The sequence below is a fragment of the Taurulus bubalis genome (genome assembly GCF_910589615.1).
Source record: "Taurulus bubalis genome assembly, chromosome: 17".
NCBI lineage: Eukaryota > Metazoa > Chordata > Actinopteri > Perciformes > Cottidae > Taurulus > Taurulus bubalis.
The window spans coordinates 18,542,621-18,565,382 of NC_136605.1; the positions used below are offsets into that span (position 1 = coordinate 18,542,621).

The 22,762-nt window shown below is 41.6% G+C and overlaps 3 protein-coding genes across 3 annotated transcripts; 2 read left to right on the forward strand and 1 right to left on the reverse strand.

Moving 5' to 3' along the window:
- The first annotated feature begins 2,297 nt into the window (after positions 1 to 2,297).
- ubfd1 (ubiquitin family domain containing 1) lies at positions 2,298 to 7,330 on the forward strand. Its single transcript, XM_079233721.1, has 7 exons — positions 2,298 to 2,330; positions 3,746 to 4,018; positions 4,109 to 4,317; positions 4,398 to 4,463; positions 4,559 to 4,664; positions 4,765 to 4,847; positions 6,901 to 7,330. Exons 1-7 carry the CDS (start codon positions 2,315 to 2,317, stop codon positions 7,009 to 7,011), a joined length of 864 nt encoding a protein of 287 aa, XP_079089847.1. The 5' UTR covers positions 2,298 to 2,314; the 3' UTR covers positions 7,012 to 7,330.
- Positions 7,331 to 8,691: 1,361 nt separating this feature from the next.
- rmi2 (RecQ mediated genome instability 2) lies at positions 8,692 to 10,107 on the forward strand (the record flags this gene model as incomplete). The annotated part of the gene is made up of 2 exons (XM_079233280.1): positions 8,692 to 8,977; positions 9,786 to 10,107. 2 exons carry the CDS (start codon positions 8,692 to 8,694, stop codon positions 9,935 to 9,937), a joined length of 438 nt encoding a protein of 145 aa, XP_079089406.1. The 3' UTR covers positions 9,938 to 10,107.
- Positions 10,108 to 10,672: 565 nt separating this feature from the next.
- zc3h7a (zinc finger CCCH-type containing 7A) lies at positions 10,673 to 21,274 on the reverse strand (the record flags this gene model as incomplete). The annotated part of the gene is made up of 22 exons (XM_079233871.1): positions 10,673 to 11,356; positions 11,444 to 11,607; positions 12,565 to 12,698; positions 12,798 to 12,906; positions 12,999 to 13,104; positions 13,186 to 13,319; positions 13,990 to 14,063; positions 14,209 to 14,390; positions 14,527 to 14,627; positions 14,963 to 15,168; positions 15,551 to 15,709; positions 15,796 to 15,940; positions 16,035 to 16,063; positions 16,158 to 16,410; positions 16,522 to 16,844; positions 16,926 to 16,965; positions 17,062 to 17,115; positions 17,284 to 17,364; positions 17,933 to 18,091; positions 19,548 to 19,751; positions 19,845 to 19,884; positions 21,207 to 21,274. The coding sequence occupies 22 exons, from the start codon at positions 21,272 to 21,274 to the stop codon at positions 11,167 to 11,169; spliced, it is 2,955 nt and encodes a 984-aa protein (XP_079089997.1). The 3' UTR covers positions 10,673 to 11,166.
- Between the last annotated feature and the right edge of the window lie 1,488 nt (positions 21,275 to 22,762).

A 22,762-nucleotide genomic window follows, 5' to 3' on the forward strand; every position in this document is an offset into this window, starting at 1 on the left:
GAAACCAAATCATCAATATAAATTGCAAATATTGTGGGGAACAAAGCATCACCTTGTTTCCGGGTGTAAAACTATACACCATAAAAATACTACATATTTAATCTTACACACACTTTGGGATCATTGTCGAGAGCCTGTAAAGCCCTATAGAATCTAGTCTATAGGCTAATATATGTATCGGTCATGTAAAATGATTTCTAAAAGTAAATGAAACATTTTGATTCATTTGTATGTGTTGTAATTACACAATAAAAGAGCTCAAGACATGTTTTAGTCTCTCATTAAGGATTGTATGATACAGCTAGACTTCTCATTAGGGTCATCCTGCTGTATTTATTGGCATCCTGGTGTCCACACTGTGGGTTTCAGTATTGAGCTTATAATAGACCACAAAGTTGGAAATCTTCCAGATTCAAAACATTGAATTATTCCCACAAAATATAAAATAATGTGTGATTTTTAATTGGTGTCACCAGTTTTGCTCTATAAATTTGGACTAATTAACTTACACTGACCCCTTTAGTATTTAGCTCTCTTTTACATTTTTTTCTTCTATTTCTATGCCATGTCATAGACATTTGAAGCATCACTGTACGAAAAAAAAAGAAGCTTTAAAGTATCTCTCCCATCTATAAATGACTCCAGGAAACCCAATCACAGGATTACCATCACGCCCCAGCACCTCAATTGATATTTTCCAAACTCGCCTTGGACCCAATTTATTTTTCTTTGGGGCTGAAATCTCTGGGGATTTGATGTTTGAACTGTCCTCAAGTTTGACATCTGTCCTTCTTCAAAACATCTTTTATAGAATTTGTATCTTCTGTCAAACACATGCTGGCTGAACACTTCAACATTAAAATAATGTATTACAGTTGGAGTCACTGATTCTGTCCCACGCACAACATATATTATATTTACCACCTTGCTATAGGCTAATAAAACAGACATTACTTTGAAATGGGCCGTTCAGTTTGCTTTTGGTACTTCAAGTATGTTTGATGCATTTTCACTATTATGAGTATTTCTACACAGTGGTGTCGTCAGAAGATCTTCCACCCCTGTGTATTGTGTCTTGTGTGTAATGTTAGGAAACGTTATTTCTATTGCACTCTGACACACAAGTCTTCACAATGAATTAAACCACATCTAAGTCAATGTTGTCATTTTCAGTGTGTTTTTATTGAATTCATTTCAATCTCAGATCAAGCTCAGAACTCATTAAAAAACTGCTATTAATCACATGCCATGTATTTCCTACATGGCAAAGACAATCACAAAACAATTATGAATATGATTAATGAGCCATTAAGAAAAGCAAAATGAACAGTAAACAGTGAGCCAAAGAGAGTTCTAAATCCATCTTGGGAGTTGTTTTCAAGAGATATGTGGAGTAAGAGATGAGAAGCTCGGCTCATAAGAGTTCATTCATGAATCTGAAATTGTTCAGCATGCGTATTAGATACAAATTTTTGGTCTATCTCTCCTATCTATCATGATGTCACAATTTCATGATTTTAATAATGAAGTGTATACAAAAAGAGGTAGCTTTCTGCCTGATTATTGCACATATCCTTTATGAATTTAAAAGTATTTGAAGGAATTTCTACTACGTCCATCACCATGGGATATAAAAAGATTGTTGTGTCAAAGCTTGAGAGAGGGTCAGGGTTCAAATGTATTTTATCACAGTTGGAGATGTTTCATAAATTCCAATAGTTGGCGATGATGCATAATTTGAAACCCCAAACGTCATGCAATACGAAGGAAGAAGAAAAACAGTATCCAATAGCCATTGAGTGAAGTGCCACCTCTCGTTGTCTGCGTTTGCTGCCACAAAAACAAAGACGCTCAGCAAAGCGAGAGGTCTCACTACCCGTCACTTCCGTGTTCGTAAAACAATCCCGTTGGCCTTTGTTGGTATATTATGCAGTGAAAATCTTCGTTTTACTACCATCTTAATTAATTTAACTACTCTAGCTCGAGACATTATTTGCCATCGAACCGCTTTTGTCTAAATACAACTTTATTTGCAGTTATTTTCGAAGGCGCATGCGCATTTTCATTCTGTCTTCCCGTCCACCGGCTAACTCAAATTACAACATGTTTAAACGTTGCAACCTTAAACATAGATATACGTGTTACGCCATTTAAAAACTGTATTGCTCTTTCTTCGGTTTAATGCCCTGTCACGCGTGAAATACGAGCTTCAACACAACTTTCGTGGCGGTCGAGTTTCTCTCTCTGAATATCAGACTTCCTCCTGCTCTCTGTACTCTTTGCTCCAACGTACAACAGATTGTACACAATCATCATGGCGACCCAGGCTGGTGGGTATTGAGAAAACACAGCAGCATTTCCTTCATATCTTTATATTGAGTCTAAACATTGCTTATGGAATAACATATGTTAGTAATGGGCATGTAAAGATACGACACTGTTAATGCCGTGTGGTGTAAACGTCCGTCTCTCCATAACGTTATTCTTTAAACGTTGTCCAGTGCTGCAGCTAGCTAACGTTCACGACCGCTAACAACAGTCAAACGTTTCTACATTTGTGGAGGACTAAAGTTAATGTCGGGAGGTTGAACTCGTGTTGGGTTTGGACTGGTTAACTTTGAACATGGTCAGGTTAGGAACGGTAACGACCAAGTACCAACAAACAGTTTGTTACGTTCACGTTCCCAGTTTAGTGACCAGTAAGGCCAGCCGTGTTACAGGAGCAGGCTGTCGGTCATGACTGCTCACGGAGACCGGGACCGGGACCGGGTCCGGGTCTGCTCGGGTTCAGGAGGCTCGCTAGTGTTTGATCTTTAACCGACAAGTTGGACGTGATGCTCAGATGGGGGAGAAAACAGCGATGGAAAGAGCGAGAACAACTGCGAGAGAGAGAGAGAGAGAGAGAGGGGGGAGAAAAGCGAAACTAGACTTAAATACGCACGTACGCACTTTTAATGACATTTACACTCTATAGATACTTATTCTGTGGAATAATTTGGAAATGGTTTGGAAACAAATATATATCATTTGTGATGTTTTACTTCGAAAGAACCATGATAATAAATAAACTACTTATTGATAACTAACTCACTGTGTATTAAGACTTGCGATATGACGAAAATAAATGTAGAGGTGGCCAATAGGATATAATAACAGTAGGATAGCTGGGTTGCCACCCTAATCCTTTATTTATTTTATTATTATTTTTGGTTATCCATCCAGGTTTAGACACATTTTGTCTCGTGGTCAATTTAGTATTTTTGTTAGCTGCTCTATTATAATGATCTAATATATGGCTATTCCTTTATGTAATAGGATTTTTTTATTTCATAAAAGAGTTTGTTCATTATAGTGCAGGTGGTTATTATTTTTGACAAGGTGGTCCATCTCTAGTATAAAACACTGCACTTAGTGTACTTAGTAATAGAAATACAAAATAGTAATAATGTCATTTTTTATTTCAATTCAGTCTAAAAAACGAGAGTGAAACGTGGCTTCATTTGGCCGTATTTCCTTGTTGCAAAAAAGAAGAACGGCTCGGATTCTGTGTTTTGTAGACTGCGTGTGCGTTACACTGTTGATATGTAATTGAAATGCATGCATGTTGAATATCTCTGTGGTAAGTAGGACATTACAGTGTGTTTCTGAATACATTTCATCTACTGTATTAAAATGCCTGCTATACTATTCAGAGCACTGCACTTCACTGACTAGATCCCACATAAATGTTTTCCTACTCTTCCAGGAGGTGAAGAAGTCATAATGGACACGGAGGACAAGCCAAAAGAAGCAGAACAACTCGGTGAGGATGCTGAAAAAGGTGCCCCAGAAACCACGTGTCCCACAGATGCCGTAGACGCCACAACTCAGGACTCTAGTATTAGCAATGGGGACGACGCAAACGCCGACCAGGAGATGGTGGACTTGAAGATCATCTGGAACAAGAATAAATATGATCTGAAAATTCCTATCGATAACACCGGAGCACAACTAAAAGAGAGGATCCACTCCCTCACCGGTAGGAACACAGGAGCTCCCCGTCACGTGTTCTAGTAGCTGTTTAGAGGCTCTTTTAAAACGCTTGACGTGCTCTCTTATGTCTTCCCAGGTCTTCCGCCTGCAATGCAGAAAGTGATGTACAAAGGGTTGCTTCCAGAGGACAAGACGCTACGCGAAATAAAGATTACAAACGGTGCAAAGATAATGGTGGTAGGATCTACAATAAATGATGTATTAGCCGTGAATACACCCAAAGAGGTCGTCCAGCAGGAAGTTAAAGCTGAAGAAGACAAGAAAGAGCCTTTATGCAGCCAAAAGGTAAGATTAAGGGCATTTCTGCAGAATGGTGTAAAATATTCATGGAGTTTTGTGTTATTAAACCGGCACTGTTATTTCAGCAACACAGGAAGGTCTTGGACAAAGGTAAACCAGATGACATAATGGCATCTGTTAAAGGAACAAAGGTGAGAGGAGATGGAGGGGCAGGACTCAGCAGTTCAGCTTAAAAACCTGATTTCAGTACCGGACACAAAGACTAACTGTCTCTCCCCGCTAACAGGAACGATTACCAACAGTGCCTTTATCTGGGATGTTCAACAAATCCGGAGGAAAAGTTAGACTTACGTTCAAGCTGGAGCAGGATCAGTTGTGGATCGGAACAAAGGGTGAGATTACAACTGGCCTCATTTTTGCTAAATTGTCTTTCACACAATGATGCTGATGATTAAAACTCCTTTTGTTTTCTGTGTTTGTTCATCTCTACAGAGAGAACGGAGAAAGTGCCGATGGGCTCCATTAAAAACGTAGTGTCTGAACCCATCGAAGAACACAACGACTATTACATGATGGTAAGAGTTCTCGCTGCTTCCGACATGTCAGGTGTTGTGGGAGGGCCTTACGAGCCTGGGCCCGCCCACGTGTACAGCTAGGAGAATGTTTTTTATTCTTCTTCATTAACTTTTAAATACACAACAAAGACAAAAAAAACTGATTCAGACAGCATATTCGTTCTGCTTCTATCACGCGTGAAGTCTCCGCTCCACTGCTTCATACTTTGTATGGATGAGCTCGTCCCCGCTCGGTCTGACAGCCGCAACGTTGGAGCAGGGAGGAACGATCTGTTGGCCACAACAAGCTGCTCCTCCATTTTCTAAAGTGACGCTTTCCTGAAAAGTTCAGACATTTTCAACTCGAAGCACTTCACACACACAAAAAAGGCAGATTGCTCAGAAAAACAGATGCTGGGTGCCAAAAATGGGAAAAGAACGCCGGCGATCAGAATAATGTGGACACTAAAAATGGGAGGGTTTTTAATTAATGATGTATTGTTCTACACAATCCACAGGAAAAACAAAACCTGATAGCTGCAGTTTGATAGTATATTCAATTTGAGCGAGACACAATGTGTTTGTCGCTTGTAAGAAACACAAACTGTCGTGGGTAAATCCTGAGCTATCTTGGCATTGACATTGTTTAAGTGTCATAATCAACCAGACGTGCTACTCTGCTTCCAGCAGGATATCGGTCATTCCTGCATTCCTGTTTTAGCCAGATTTCAACCTTGAAACCGTCAAACGAAGGCAAAAGAGTATTAACTTCTGTAATTTTAAAAGAGCCAAATCCAAATATTTTTTGGGCCCATCCAAAATTGAAACGCTGGCGCCGTGCCCGCTCACCGGGTTTCATGTTTTATGAGAAGCCGTAATGCCAAACGCTCCGAGGCGGACGCGAGCGTGGAGTCGCTGTAGTATGTGTGCATCAGAGTGACGGAGGTCATCGTTTGCTGTCTGGGGCTCGGCAGCGGAGCGGGAAATGTCAGCGCTTTCTCTAGATTAACCTTTGGGTCTGAAGGCACTTGTGTTCTTCTTTGTCAGAAAAAAAGGCGGAAATCCCAGAACAAGTAACTTAATTGAATCGGGTGGTCTGATGGAGATCCAGAGCTCAACAAAGCAGAATGTCAGAGCGGCATTAATTGAGAGAATATATATACATTTTAGGAGAATGCGGTAAATTCTGTCAGCTGAATAGCTGATGCGATTTAGACCTTGATGTTTTGATTAATGGGAAGTAAACAAGAACAGTGATGTGATGAATTTAAAGTTAGTACGAACTGACAGCACAATGCAGTGAATGTCATGGCAGTCGGCCACAAGTGGATTGAAGCAATAACCCTGATTATAAACATCTGGGCCGCTGTATGATTGACCTTTTTAGGTCATTTCCAGATGTCCTCGCTTCCTTGTTTTGGTTTCCTATGTATCGGTACCGAGTGCAGCCAATGGAACATGTAGGAGTTTTTTATTCCTGTCCGCGATGTGGATCACAGTATGGACACGAGAAGGATATTCAAAGCGCAGAGTAGTGGAATTGCGACGACACTGCTTGGTGTTTGTGTAATGTTTTGGCACAAGAATGGTATTTGATGGCAGCTGCTCGTTGGAAGCATGTTGCCGCATCGCTGAGGAGTCGATGATGTATGAGGAGGAGATGGAAGAGGAGATGAGGGATTTAAAATGCCAGTGGGCAGGCAGCTTTCCTTCTGAAACACCAAACCCGTCGTTGTTGATCCGCCTTGTTTGCTTAAATGTTTGAGGTTAAAAAGAAGGAGGTTTGGAGTAATTGTTCATTATTTTTTTCTGTTTGAGGGATTAAGTGGGCTGTAATGTACTGCAAAGGAATTTGTCTTTCATTGAGAGGCAGTTTATGACTTAAAACATTCAACGTTGATTTATTTAAAAGAATTATGCTTCAAATGACTTTATTTGAGATATTTCAATCTAATTTAAAATGTACAGATGTAATTTAGATTTGCATCTAAAACTGTTTGTTTTGTATTAAAAGTGTTGTTTGTGAACATTTTATTAACTCACCTGACGTGCTTACCGCTCTCTTCCTCTGCAGGCTTTTCAGTTGGGTCCAACAGAAGCGTCTCAATATTGGGTCTACTGGGTGCCTGCACAGTTTGTCGATGCAATCAAAGACACAGTCCTTGGGAAATGGCAGTATTTCTAATGTGCCTCTTTTTTTTGAACTGGGATTGAGAGAAAAGAGCCATTGAAAATGAAACTGGAGTCAACAGTAAGGCTTAAGGAACTTCTTGGAATACATTCAAAGGAAACGGACGGATGCCTGTGGACTAATCATATTGTTTTTAGGTTAAAAGTGCACTATGTGGCAGCGTAACAATTCTCAGCCCTGTTGATCATCCAAGGTTTTTGACAAATCCAAGGGAAAATGATGAAACAATTGTACAGAAATTGCTAACACTTTTCTTCAGTTATTCTTAAAGAAATAAAACTTATTTAATGAAATACATTTGTTCTGTATTCACTTGTATTTCACTTCAAATGTTGCTCATTTGACATTGCAGGTCTAGTTTGATGAGGGTCTATGGGTCTTAGATTTAGTTCTGGATTTGGTCACCGGAGCACTTTAATATTGTCCTTTTCTATTATGTTTTGCTAAAAAAATGCATCTCCCAAGTAGCCGTTCCCTTGCCGACTGCAGCATATTTTCCTGTAGAGTTTCTCTGTATTTCTCTGCACTCCCAGTCCCGGTTTGTATTAAACGCAGCTTGTAGAATGATGACCAAATACTTGGTCTCAGACCATAAATCTGTGTTTCCATGTACCAAACATCAAGTGTTTTATTCAGCAGAACGTCTCTGAACTGTGGAAATTATAATGGATTCATAAAAAAAACAATACTTCATGTATTCCCTGGCCTTTACTGGGGTGAGTAAAATGAATGTGACAAATTCACAGATCATAAATATTTTCACAATTTGCGGGATTAATTGGTATATTATCTCAAGACAGCATGAAATCAATAAACAACCTTTTATTTTAAACCATTAAAGCGTTCCTAAAAGCAACGTTGTGATTTGTAATGAGCACAACGTTAACTCAAAAAGACTGTTTACAACAATATTCATCAAAGCGAAAGGATGTTTGTTTCTTACCAGTATTTCAACATTAGTCAAATTTATAGTTTGCTGGTCACAGCACTATTGAGGCTGAGACTGGTGGTGAATATAGTATTCCTATTTCTCTAAACACATGGAGTTTTGAGCTCATGCCCATTCTAATAGAAAAAAACTGACAAAATGTAAAGCTATGGTTGCAACCTGCACATCATACATAGAGCATCAATTGTAAAATGACCAGAAACATATTTATAAGCCAGTAAAACTGTTCAATAATACTGTGATTCTCAACGCGCTATATATATATATATATATATATATATATATATATATATATATATGTATATATATATATATATATATATATATATATATGATAAAAGGGAGATGTGGCTTATTATTTTCTGTAAGAAATGGCCAGGTTTTGGTTTGCTGCTTCTAGGGAACTTGTGGTGGTGGTACAATTTAAAATGTCATATATATATATATATATATATATATATATATATATATATATATATATATATATATATATATATATATATACACAACGTATCCAAAATACTATCATTATTCTCAAAAAAGACCTATACAGTAGGCATCTTTACGTCGAAGTAGTTGACATAAGACGCCTTTACTCTGAAGGATTCCAGACCGGAAATCAAGTTCCGGAAAACACGCCCACAACTTCCGGTATAACCCTGCGTGTTGGGGCCGCGGGTAATGCAAAACTGTCCAAGCCAACCGTCAAAGAGCGGCGGTTAGTGATGAGCGACCCGGGGAAAGCTGCCGCCGAGAGGAAGCGCCCGCCGCCGGTGAAAGTGCTGTCCGGTCAGCTGCGGGTGGCGGAGAGCCGGGGGGTCGACAGCGGGGACGGCTGGACTCTGCGGCCGGGCAGGGGTCGCTCTCTGCCGGTCTCGCTGGTGTGGATGCAGGGCACGGTGCTGGAGGTCCAGCCGGACCGGAAAACCGTGACGCTGCTGGACGAGACCGGGACCTTCGCGGTGCTCGGCGTCAACAGCATCCCCAGAGGGAAGCCGTGTCTGGCCCAAGGTGAGGCCGGCTTCTCACCCGCTACCGAGCCATAAGCAGACTGAGTTTATGTTTCAGAGGTGGTATTTATTTATTACACTTTTCTACAAAAATACTCTAAAACAGGCCTTGATGAAAACATATACTGCATTTAAACTGCGACAGGGGCCCAGAACATGTCACATGCTGTGTTCTGGTAATACGTATATTATAGTAAGGTAGATGGTATTAGATCATTGATTAGTTAATTAATAATTTCTATAGTGTCAGCCGGAAATAGTAACATGTGTATATATACATATACTATTATGTTTGAGGAAATTAAAAATAATATTCTCAATTGAGATCACATTGGACCTCGATCTGGATTTCTCAGTTTTTAACTAGTCAAAAACTGTGAAATGTGAAACTGTGAAATGTGAATGTCATTCATTTTTTTCTGTCTGTAGCCTTTAATAATATCTATAACTGTACATTTTAAATTGTACCACCACCACAGGTTCCCTAGAAGCAGCAAACCAAAACCTGGCCATTTCTTACAGAAAATAATTTAAATTTGAGAAGGAAAGCCACAGTTGTGGCTAATATTAACTTTAATATTACTGAGCCTGTATGCACACCACCAGGATGTCTATTACGGCTTTAACACTCTTATGAAGATGTGTATGTATAACGCTGCAAATTCACAAGCTTAGAATATGAAGCATTCTTGGAGTTTGACTGACAGAGCAAGCCATAGTCAGAATAATCTTTTGTGGTTATTATCTCACTGAGAATAAGCCACATCTCCCTTTTATCATGTGTTGTTTCCTTGAATCTGTTTTTGCAGGTAAATATGTCATGGTGATGGGCCTCATCGTGGCCGTCTCCCCGGAGCCGGTGATCCGTGCCGTGAAGATGGCAGACCTCTCCGAGCTCGCCGGGCTCCACAGGAGGATGTGGAAGCTGGAGGTGGAGGACCTGCAGCAGCTGCTGGCCTGAGAGCAGAGCGACCGGCTCCCGTCCCGCCGGGCGCGCAGCTTTGAGGCGATTCTTGACAAATGGTGGGAAAGAAGACAACCTCAAAAAAGGACTGAAGCGTGGATTCTACTTGATGTCAGGCGTCTGACTGCGAGGTGTGATGCAAGAGGGACAAAGACAAAGACTTCGGCGTGATGACTAAACAGACTTTGTGCCTTCAGCGTTTCCTCTGGGCTCTCACTCCAAGGATGTTTATACAAATACTAAATAAAGATGACTCCTTTTCTCTCGTAGAAACGGAATTTAGATGTTTATACATTCTGCACTGGGCCTGACACAGATTGTTAAACCCCATTTTTTGTTTTTCAAGCATGAAAATGTTAAATTCCATCTAGATTTCCGCTGAAAATAATTAAATCACAACGCAAAAATTTTACCCATTTAAAATCAGCTTGTGACGGGGATGGAATGTACAAGTTTGAGGTACTTGACGTACTTTATTTTCAGAGCACACCCTCAGATAAACAGTCAGTGCCGCTACCCTCGTTAGCTTCGAGCCGCCAGCTCAGCAGTCATGTTGAGAGCCATACGGAGGCAATCTGTCAATCATAGATATGCTCTGACTTTCTAATTTAGCACCTTTTTAATTCCCAGCTCTTTCTTGAAATAGCAGTAATACCACGCTGTAGACATATTCCAAGTACTTAAAATATCTTCACGCGACTAAATGTGATTAATAAAACGCATGGCAGTTAAAACGGTTTACAAAAAGAAGCTTTATTTTGAGTGGTGTCCATTACACTGGCATATTAATAGATGAATGGAAAGTGAAAATGACCTATGATGATGGATTAAAATAAGAGAATGTCAACTGAAATCTCGATGCAAGGATCCCACACTCAACACGTGGAACCGTAGAGGTCATTAACATAGAGAAACTGTTTGGGGGGGAAAAAAGAAAAGTACTTTAAGGTCAACCGTATCTGAACACGTCTCTGATCGTGCTGCTTTCCAGATGTTCTACCGAATGGCACAGAGCAAAGCTTCAAGTGTCTTCCACTCAGATAACACTACTGTAGTTCAGAGTAAACCACCAATCAGAGGGCCGGTCCTGAGCGCCCTCTTTAAAATCATGCTGTGATCAGGCTGTTTCCTCGAGGCCCTCGGGGGAGGGTGGGAGGAGGTCACCTGACTCGACTGTTTGAATACTGCATTAGTTGCAAGTGGGCATTAGTATCGTCATCGCATCGTTAAATAATGTCTTTAAGCAGAAAACTGTATTTCCCAAAGTCATTGTCATTTGGTGCTATAAGATGGTCTTTTCTGGCTTTGGCTAGTTTCATCAAAAGGAATTCCCGGCGCTCCATCCACTCTTTTAGTTCCTGCTCCCCGTGCGCCAGCTTACACAACTCGTCCTCTGTGCACGTGCTTTTGAGGAACCTACGAGAACACAAAAAGGTCAAAAATTAAAACTCCACTGGACTCCGACCGGTGAGCAGAGACGTTCGGGGCCGCTGGTAGTCTTACCTCTCGCAAACTTTGAAAGTGCCCGTGGGAAACCGATACTGCCAGCAGTTCTGATCGTCCTCAGAGTTGAAGACTCTGTCTTTGTGCTTTTCTGAAGTGATGTGCTGCTGCCACTGCTTCTCGCTGTTGCAGTTCTTCCCACACAGCCAACAGTGGTTGCCAGCCTGTGAAAAACACACACGGAGCAAACTCCATTTATACAAATGACTGATTTCTGCCCGTTTACTCATTTAAAGCTATTGCTGTTAATCAACAACTACATCAAAACAGTATTTCATAAAATGCTCACACAATTTAACCATCAGAAACAATTTGACAGCGCAATGATCAGCTACCAAAAGAAAGCAGCTTTTTTTTTTTTGCTGAATGACTTATTCCCAAGAAATATATGAACACATATCTGGTGAACACAAGATTTAAAGTCTTATAAACCTCTTTAGTTCACAGCCAGTAATATTGTGCACCTCCAACAATATATCCCAAAAATAAGTGTGTTTTATAGCAAAAATATGTTCTACCTGAAAAACTAAATATGACTTGCTTACGAAAGCAACAATATCATGGGGTGTGGGTGTGTGTGTGTGTGTGTGTGTGTGTGTGTGTGTGTGTGTTCCCCTGGAGCAACTATAAAACAGGTACGCTCCTTTGCCACCCGGCCTGCTTGGTCACTCGAAAAATACGTAACTTTATTGTGTTTTTAATTAGTTTTTCTTCTATCTGTGAACATTTCAGATTATGCTCAGAGTCGATTCATTCCACAGGTAATTTGTATTATTACTCATCGTCAGTCAAGGCGTTGTTACAGGCGTGTATTGGGTCTTAATTCACATTTCTGTTGTTTCATGAACAGCTGAACAATAAGGACAGATGGATATGATTTAAATACTTCTTTTCAGTGGGGAATACTTCCGAAGCTAAAGGCTAACTTTAGTTACACTGAGACTTTAAAGTGGTGCTTTTGTGCGATTCTTTGTGTAGAAATCAACAGATCTGTGAAACTAATTGATATTGTATGAGCGTTAACTTCCTTGCTTGAGGACAGCTTAGGGTATAATCTAAGTACCACTGAGCAGTTGATACACTTAAGCAGCGCTCCGTACTCTCAGGGCTTTCGGACTCACCACTTCTTCGGCGTAGTCGGTTGGCATGTGGATCTGTTTGCCGTTCTCCCTGACAGAGTTATTGGAGCTCTCGTCGCCCCAGCCCGGCTTCTGAGACTGGAGCCACTGCTCATAAAGCTGATCCATGTCTGGAACTAAATGAGGGCATGGGAGACGAGTAATTATGATTGGCGCGTCACATATTAATTACATTCTACCAAAGTAAAGGAGCCAATCTCCTTGACAGCACTCACTGTTGTTTTCCTTCATATAGGTCCAAAGGTCTTTCTCTTCTAGACTGTGAGCAAATGTGCAATTCCCAATGTACTGACACTTCTTGCCAGCTGTCACATGCATGCAAATCTAAGAAATGGGGGGGAAACAACATTTGGTGAGACCATTGCAGGAGATTTGTTTTCATCAGAAATACAAAGAGAAGAATGTTCGGCTCGTACCTCAAATTGAGACGGGATGGGTTTTTTGGTTGGCAGTGCTCTTACTGTTGTCCACTTTTTCCTTTCATGGGAACTTACGAGCACCACCCGCCGGTCTTTTGCCCACCTGAGAAGGACAGAGACAGAGTCGCTTATCGATTCCACCCCTCATGCAAAGAGGTCTATAAAGAGTCTTCGCCGAACTCACGTGTGTCTCGCCTTCGCTGAGCAATACTTCTTGTTTTTGTCAGCTTCGCTGAGTTGGCCATTTCTCCAGCACTGGCCACAAACAAACATCATCTTCAGGTTCGGAGGCCCAAACCTCCTTTGTGCGCTGGAAATCTGCGATGAAAGGACCGCGATTAAAAAAAACAAACAAGCAACGGCGATGAAACTCAAATGTTTAGCCAAAAACATACGCAATCGAGTTTTCACCCAAAGCGTAAATCTAATCCAACGAAACGGTAAAATCTATGGTTACATTTCTACAATTAAAAAAGAGAAACACAAGATACCACAGACAAATGTTTAATGGACGCTATTTAATAGAGTAAAATAAAATAAATATATAATATTATATAGTGCTGGCAAAATTCAATAATGAATGAAAAACGAGTATTGCACGCGTTTATTTTAAAGTAATGTTATCAGAACAATATAACAGGCACTCTAAGAGCAACAGCAAGTCAACAACAGTATATAAATCTGTTTTCTTTTTCAGCACCCAGATTTCATCAATATAATGAACTGTGTAAGTAACTCAATGTGTGTTCTAAAGTTAGAAACAGTTTGCCAATTCATTTTGTTGTTTTTAGTCTGCCGTAAGCAAAATGTATCTGGTTTCCTGTTTTAAGATAAGGTGCTTTTATTTTGAAGGCGAAAAACAGAGTTGAAACGGAATGGAGAAAGAAACGGTAATAGCACTCCCCCGAAAAGAAAAGAAAAAATATATAAAAGAAGTCAAAACTCCTCAGACCGTGTTAAAGGCAACCAAAGAAACCTTTGGGCTTACCTGGGCTCCCTGCAACGAAGCTGCTGAATTCCAAAACGTCTTGGCCTCTTGGACAATACTTTCATGAGTGATACCTACATGATGCAAAAGTGAAAATAAAAAAATCGTGGGAAATAATTGAATTATATAAAATGTCACAGTGACAAGTTTAGCAAAAAGGTGTTGCTTTAGAAGAACTGTGCTTGGGAGAGTATTTTTTTAAATAAAAAGCCGCCTCACCGAGCTCGTGCTGCATCATCCAGACCTTCAGCTCGATGAGGCTGTGGGCGTAGAAGCAGTCGTCCTCTCTCACGCAGCCGTAGCGGACTTCATGCCGACAAAGATCCAGCTGGCACTGAGGATTCAAGGGTCTGATTTTGGAATAACGGACCGTATTCTCCTTCAAAATGTGGACCAGGCACCTACGAGACCAACAACAACAATGTCCACAACGTTATAATCCTGCTCTTGATCCCTCACATCATTCCAGACGACTCATTACTGTGAATGAATCGACTAAATGGAGGTTCCAGAGTTGTAAAACGCGAGATGACGTACTTATGATCCTCAAAGTCGTGCTTCGTCACCGGATGAGAGCAAAGCGAGAAGTCGTCTTTGTTGGTTTTGCTGATTATTCTGGGTTTGTGGTCAAAACACACCTGCAAATCAGAAATAAAAATGACAATATCAGTCTTTCTGCAGCGATGACAGAAAAGTGCTCCATCGCTGACACACAGATACTCTAAAAGTCCCTAACAGCTGATCCAAGGATGCAGCTTCTAATGATCAGACTAACCAATGAGGCTCCAATGCAAAGCTTTACATTTATCATATTAACATTTTGCATATAAGTTTCAGAAACATCTGAGGTGGTAAATATTGTCTCATGTACAATGAGACAAACTTGCGTTTCCCTCCATTAACACTGCAGTAACTATAACTACATACAACACCCTGAGCTCATACTAGTTTTTCAAACATATTTAACACTCACGCCACAGAGAAACATGAATATCCCATGATGCTCCTGTAAGATCTTGGGGACCGTCAAGCGGATGTTGGAGTTGGGCCCGTAGGGGTCGAAGAGAAGCTCCCTGGAGATGAACCCTTTCCGTTCCAGCGACCAAACGTCAATCTCTTCCTGGCAGTATGCAAATGTGCAGTGGCCCGGGTACAGGCACTCTTTTCCAACGGCCACCTCTGAAACAACACCGGTCACACGTCACATGTCAGTGTTGGCTGTTAGCGAGACGCGATTTGTGTGCGGCAACAACAGCAACGTGGTAAAGAAAAGAAAAAAGGGCCAGAAACAAAAGTCAGAAGCTGCTACAAATGCTCATTGAATAATGTGAATATTTATGTGTAATAAAGACGAGGAGGAAGGGAAATACGTGAGAAAAAAAACATGAATAATGACTATAATAACGATAATGTGGAATAAGTACCATGCAGAGGGAACTGATATTATTTTCTATTAACAATCTGTCTTACTAAATAAAACATTTATGGCCTTTTTTTCACTTTGATGTGTAGGTAAAAAAAAGAAGACAGAAATGGTTCCATATGGTCAATAAAACGTTACCTTTACAAATGTAATAAGGTCCAACATATTGGGTTTTTGTTGGTCTTGGTCGAATGAGCTTCCACGTTTTGTCTAGCGAGTGTTTGAATCTTCCCAGTAAAGCGTCCTTTTTGCATTTATGCTCTTCTGTATGAAGCGTGTAATCCAACACTCCGGGCCCTGTGGATACCAAAAATAAATAAAACATATTACACCAAACAATACCTCCCTCTCCTTAGAAAGACAACACACACACAGTTCCTCACCAGTTTTGACGTAGCAGCTTGAACACGCTTGTTTGAATTCATGCGTTTCGGCTAAGGGGTTCTTTGCTAACTCCACCGCAGCAGGAAGACCCTTCACTTCAGGCATCCCCACAGCCATCCCCATTGGGCTTTCAATATTGTTCAGCTGTTCATAAAAAAACAAAAACAGAATTGTGAATTAAGACCCAACACAAGCCTGTAACAACGCCTTGACTATGAGAATAATAGTGAGTAATTACCTGTGGAATGAATCGACTCTGTGCATAATCTGAAATGTTCACAGACGGGAGAAAAACTCATTAAAACACAAGTTACGTATTTTTTCAGCGGATATTTTTGACACACCGAGTGACCGAGCGTACCTGTTTTATAGTCTGTAATGTTGAGACTATCCAGGGAGTCCAGGGGTGGGGGGAGGGCGTCGAAGGTGTCCATACCAAAGTACGTACTTGACCCCGACTTGTGGTACAGCGGGGGCAGCGTCACGGTGCACTGCTGGGCGCTGCTGTGGAGAAACGGGTTGATGTGAGATGGCATCAGGAATGGACTCGACATGGAGCTGCCGGAGGAAATACTGGTTGGCAAAGGAAGAGGCCCCTTCATTGTGGGTATAACCTGGAGGGGGGGGGGGGGGGAAGAAAAAAAAAAAAAAACACAAAAGTCAACACTCTCGCTCAGACACGGACGCAGTTCACTCCTCCGCCTGGCTCACATCCGCTCACTCACCATGGCTGATTCGGGGTCGGCTTGGTCCAGCAGATCGTCGAGGTCGTCCCCGATGATGTCTGCGTCAAAATCCTGACTGGTGTCGAGCATCGAGCAAGGCTTACTGGTTCTGCACCCGTTGACGAACGAGGGCACGGGGAGAGGGGACGACGTGGGCGCGGACAGGGAGACGGACTCGAAGCCCGGCGGCTCCGACGGGGATAACGATGACATGATGTGGTTGGGAAGTTCGTCCATTATTGCTTCATTTAGAGGCGGCAGCGCTGGAGATTGGATCGGAGCTGGAGCCAAAACGCTGCTTTCCTGGGTGAGCCGAGGCACTTCTGAAACACAACAGGGGAGGGTGACTTTCGGCCTTTCTCCATTTGAATTAACAAATAAAGCTGCATTAATACAACACTTACCAATTTCTATATCTTCAACTGAAGACGAGCCATGGGAAAACTACAGAAGAAAAACAAAAAAAAACAGAAGAAAATGATTGAACGACATGTTTCCCGGGAGAGTAAACGTAAATATTGAGGTCGTTGTGTTGCATACCTTCTCACATGATGCATCTTGATAACTCGATGCTCGCAAAACATTCAAGGCAGGCTGTTAAAATGGAATTAGATTCATTAAATTATGGCTCGGTGCATGCGCAGAGATTGCCGACATTTCTGAAAGCCATGAAATCAAATGACTACGTTGACTACGACATGTAGAAGAAGTAAAACAGTGGGACTGTACATGGTTGTAAAGGACGGTTTGAGACACACATACCTTACTCCTTACATAAGCTTTACGGATTTTCAATCCCAAAATTTTGGCAAGGTCCTGAGTCAGGTCTGTGACACTGGTATCCTGGGGAGACAACACAAATGGACAGTGTTTATTCAAACGCTCTCGCGGCAACCGCTGCCAAAACTGCCATTTTCATTAACCAATTATTCTCCAACACGCTGTGTGGAAAGTGTTTTTTTTTACCTCGTCTGTCCACACGTGCATTTTTGCTTTCATGCATCAAGACTGAGCCATTTTGCACGTATTGCAGCAACCTTTAGAAGGTGCAACCCACATCTACAGTCCTGTCGTTCGTGGAATATTGCCTTGAAACATCAGCTTTTGATCATCCTGAGGATGAGGAGAGGTCCTGAGGCATGAACAAATTGTCTCTCAAACTAAATGGGGCTGCTAATTGCACCGAAGTGGGTCCGACATCAGTGTTACCTGAAATGTCTTCATGCAAACGAAAAAAAAAAAGGTAAAAGAAAAACACAGCGGTAGCCGGGCAACGCGCCAGAACCACCCTGAATCCCCTCGGCGTTCCGTTCCCGTTTGCTCATTTTGTTTTTTTGTCAAATTTAGAGTGGATCTTCCTGCACATTTGGATAAATCAAAACAACACACGCGTGTGTGTGCTGCACCTTACCTGAGGCACTGCTAGAGAGCATTTGGCAACAGCCTCATAGGCCTCTTGATGTCTCCCCATCTCCTTCAAGGATTTTGCTTTCCTGTACAGCGCTTTGTAGTTCCCCTCGTTCAGATGGAGAGCCTTTTCACAGTCCTCCAGCGCCTGGTCGTACAGTCCCTAAGAGAGAGGACGCGTCGCAGAGTTAGACAAGCTGTACTTAACCATTGTGCCGCAACACAGAACAAAGTAACCGCCCCGGTGTTCGGGAATTGCCTTTACGTGTCCAGTGGGTCGAGGCAGGTGTGGGTGTGGTTTCCCTGAAGACGGCTGAGTGGTTTTTCCTGCCGTGGAACGCGATTTAAATCAGAATGACAGCGACAGGAGAGGAGACCCGAATGTTTCTGTGAAAGCATCATTTATTTCCCCTGACTGGACGTTTTCTAAGTGGATCCTGAGTTCACGTTTCAGATGAAGTCAAATCTGTGGCTGCTGTGTTTTGTTGTTATTCTTGAGAACCCAGTGGAGGAACATCTTTAAGGGCTACGGTAACATGACACACCAGGCAACATGTGAGCAGTGTTACTTGTTCTGTCCGGATGGAAAAGCGGTCAACAGTAAGGGTTGCCATTGGCAACCATTTGAGACACTCTTAACCAATTCCTGGCAACTGAAAAGTCTCTTTGTCTCCGTGTGAGAGGGAAATCAAAGGGAATCGAAGCAAAATCAAGACAGATCGAGGTTCATCTCTGAAAGTAGAGACGATGGACACGCTGATTCTGGTGCCAAACTGAAGTGGATCTGTGGTGGGAACCAGCACTACGGTCCAGAAAAAACAAATTTGAAAGGGAAAGACCGGATGAACAAGCAACCAGTGCTGCACTGCCACTATTTCATATACCAGGGATTCAAATCATGTAAGGCATCAGATAAAACACAAAAAGGTGTATTCTTTTGTCACATTTTCATGATTAAAAGTGACAGAACTGCATCTTAATTGCTCAAACTCTAACATTTAGAAATGGCAACCATATTTTCAGTTACTAAACTAACTAAAAGCAGATACCTGTTTTTTAATGCTACAGTTGAGGCCTGTAAGCACCGTGTTTTTATGTGAGGAGCTGGAGTTTAAAACTGAAAGCATGCTTCATGTTCTTCTCTCCACAACCTCTCAAGTGTTTCCTATATTTTCATGGGAAGAACAGGCAGATTTGAACTACTGCAGGCTCTTTTGTTGTCTTCATATGACGCCAAGTGCTTGAAATGAAGTCAAACGAAGTGTGTGTCCGTGATGTAACGGGAGATTCAAGCACAAATGGTGAAAATTGCTTAATGAACCAGAAACAGAGGACCCTTTTAAAAAGTCTTCGATCAGAGGACAATAAAATGATAGAAAACAGAGATCTTCTTTTGAAACAGCAGTGACATTTAAAAACCCATTTGTTGACATTTTGTGAATTGTGTTTTGGTTCAGGTTGATTTGAGCAAGTAATCCCGGTTTTGGGAAACCCTGGACCCTCAAACGTGACATATGAGGGTACAAATTTGCTCGTTGTATTTTTTTACTTTATTTAAAAGAGACAAATCTGAAAAGACAAAAAGGGAAGCGGGACGAGTGTGACGGCCGCCTGCTTACCGGAACAATGTTCAGGTACGCGGCCGCTCGGTTTGCATACAGCTTTTCCAGGAGACCCGTCGCAACACAGATATCCTCCGAGTCGGCGTAATCCGCTATACTCAAGGCTTCGGTGTACATCTCGATGGATTTCGTCCATTCCCCTTCTCTAAACACGTCGTTTCCTTCTCCGAAAAGATTCCACACGAGATCCTTAATGAACACCTGAAAACACAAATGCAGCTGGTTTGTGTTTTCATTCAGACACAAGTGGTGATACAAGATGGAAAACCCCACTTCAAAATGTAGGCAGCTTACCTCATACTGCTCTTGACTTCCAGGAAAAGGAAGAGTTGACCTAAAAGCAAGAGAAAGTTCACATTACAAACCTTTAAAATGTCGGCAGAACAAATGATTAGAATGAGAAGTAAGAGTTCAATAGCATAAGTCTCGTTCAGTTCAGAAGGTCTGCAACTAACATCATTATTCATCTGGTCGCCCTGCATGTTGTTCTTCAAATAAAACTAAATAAATTGAATGAAGCAGCATAATTTTTTTTATTTAAAGTGAATTATATGTATCAAGTTAATTATATTTTTGTGTTTCATTAGTTAATATCAATAGTAATACATTCATATAGAATATTCTGATCTGCATTGTCATTTACAAAACAGATCTGAAATTCAGACAGTGATAACAAGACAGGAAGAGAGTGTGTGTGTGTGTGTGTGTGTGTATGGTTTGACAGTTTGCTGTGTGTGCAGGTGCTGACATCATTAAAAATCCAATTATACCAACACATTGTAAAAACTGGGTGAATACGGCTGTCATTTTAAAGACCAGGCAAAAGACATTAATACGGGTCGTCATGATTTTGTTAAAAAAGGTGTAAAATAATACACAAAGTAAAGCTACTGTCTAGATTTTGATCAGCAATGGTTATGCATCATTTGGTGCATTGTGAAATTGGGCAGAGGATTTGTTGTTGTGATGTAAAGTGTTGCAATAATCATCACAAAGGTTGTTTTGTTGCTCGGCTGCTGTCTGGCATTTAAAGCCGTCTTTCCTTGTTTTGCGAACTCAGCGTGTCAGTTTCATTTAGATTCTCTGGCATTACACTTCCTTAATGAGTCTGAGTCAACGTCACCAGTGAAGTTTTAAGTTGGCAGTACAGCGGTGACGAGCAGAGCAGCATTTAAGCATCACTTTTGTTTTACAAACGAAAGAAACCGTCAGATCAGATGGAATGCAACCCTGCGCTGTCGGGCCCAGCTCTAAAAGCAGCGTGTGGACACCCTGCCAGTCTGCCAGGCGCATGAATACAGAGCTGCGATCAGTGGAATATCCCACATTTAAAACAGAAGTAACGTGAAGCCAGCCGGTAATCAGCCGTCTCGCTGACAGGCAGCTAAACTGAACAACAAAGCGTGATGCGGGGGTGACAGATCGTTCTTGCATCATGCAGTCGAGGGAGGTACCCACGCTGGTAAATAAAAAAAAAAAAAGGAGCTGCAGACAAGTCTTCATCTAGTTATCCTGTGCAATATTTCCAAGACATGATGAAAATCATCAATAAGAGTCCAACGCAGGATGGGAGAAGTCCTGACACTTCACACATGACTGCTTATTTGTTATACTCACACAACTTAAACAAGCAGGGATCTTTATAATGACACTTACTGGATGAACTGCAGGCCTTTCTGAATCTCCTGCCAGCGACTCCTTCTGTCCTGACACGCTTCGGACATGATTGTATTAATACACGCTCCTCTGTCAGCACCTGGAATTATGAGATATTCCATATATATATATATATATATATATATATATATATATATATATATATATATATATATATATATATATATATATATATATACACACACACACACACACACACAGTGTTTATTACAGCTGGTTTTATTTGCATACAAAAAAAAACAATGACAGCATAAAAACACTCATTAGTCATCATAAGTCACCATCAGCAGGTCGTCCAACTGGTTTACGGTTCACAGACATGATGATTATTGAAACGCTTCTTTTGCCTCTAATGTGCACCACTTCCGCATTTAGTAATGACGACACACGTGTAGTTTCAGTAAAAGAACTACACATTTCTTATCAGCTGGCGTCTCTTATCAGCTCGAAAAAAAAGTGCACATCTGAAGCTGCACTCTTTAGCCCCGTGTGAACTGTTTGAACGTAGCATCCGAACGCAGGAGGCCCATTATCGGACATCATTTCGATAGCACTGATTCATCGTTCAGCTCGCCAGGTCTGTTTTCAAGCAAAAGCACATGTGCTTCACAAGAAAACGAATAATAAACGCGAAGCTCCGGCGGTTTGTATTGGAGCATATAATGGCGTCAGAGTTATTTGTCAGCCATGTATCGTCTTATTAATATGATTCATTAAACGTCAACCCGGTCCCGTCACAGCTCATGTTTAATAACCCATTAGCTTGAAAGCTACTTTCTAAACAAATGCGGATCTTAAAAGAAAGATGTTGATAATATAAGCTTTTTCCCTCCTTTATAGTCTTTAGCTTTAAGTCCTGTTTTGTTCAGCAAAGCGAAAACTAGTTAACTTTGTTCTCGGGACATTCTTGAGTATCGAATGAACAGCCAGGTGTGTGTGTGTGTGTGTGTGTGTGTGTGTGTGTGTGTGTGTGTGTGTGATGACGGCGGGCTGACTGAGCAGGAAAAACATCCCGCAGATCAAGTTTTTTAGGAGCCAGGGAGCTCCTCGGGACCCCCACGCCCGTGTCCGACAATGGGCGCACCGCGTTTAGCGCACGTGTGTCTTCCCCCGCGGCCGGGGAAGTAGACTTCTAGTTAGCAATCATCGGTTTGCTAGCGACGCGTAGCAATATGTTGCTCACATAGTTTTACCCGCCGCACTAAACACCTCAACCGATAAACCCCGACAGCGTCCCCCGGTGCCGGGAGCACACCGGCCTAACCGAGCTGCGTGACGTTACCCGGCCAAGTTTCTAGGAAGTCCCCTGGACCTAACAAAGCATCGGCATGTCAAGTTAAACTAGTTCCCCAACGCAAACAATAGCGAGCCGTAGATGTTTAGCTCCCGCCCGAGACCCGGTAAATATCACATACATTATCCGACAAATGCTCCATTAACATACTTACATGAATGTATCTTTATTCCAAACAACCCGTATGTCGGTTATCCAAAAGGAGGGCGAATTATTTTTCGTTTTAGCCAAAATAAGTTAG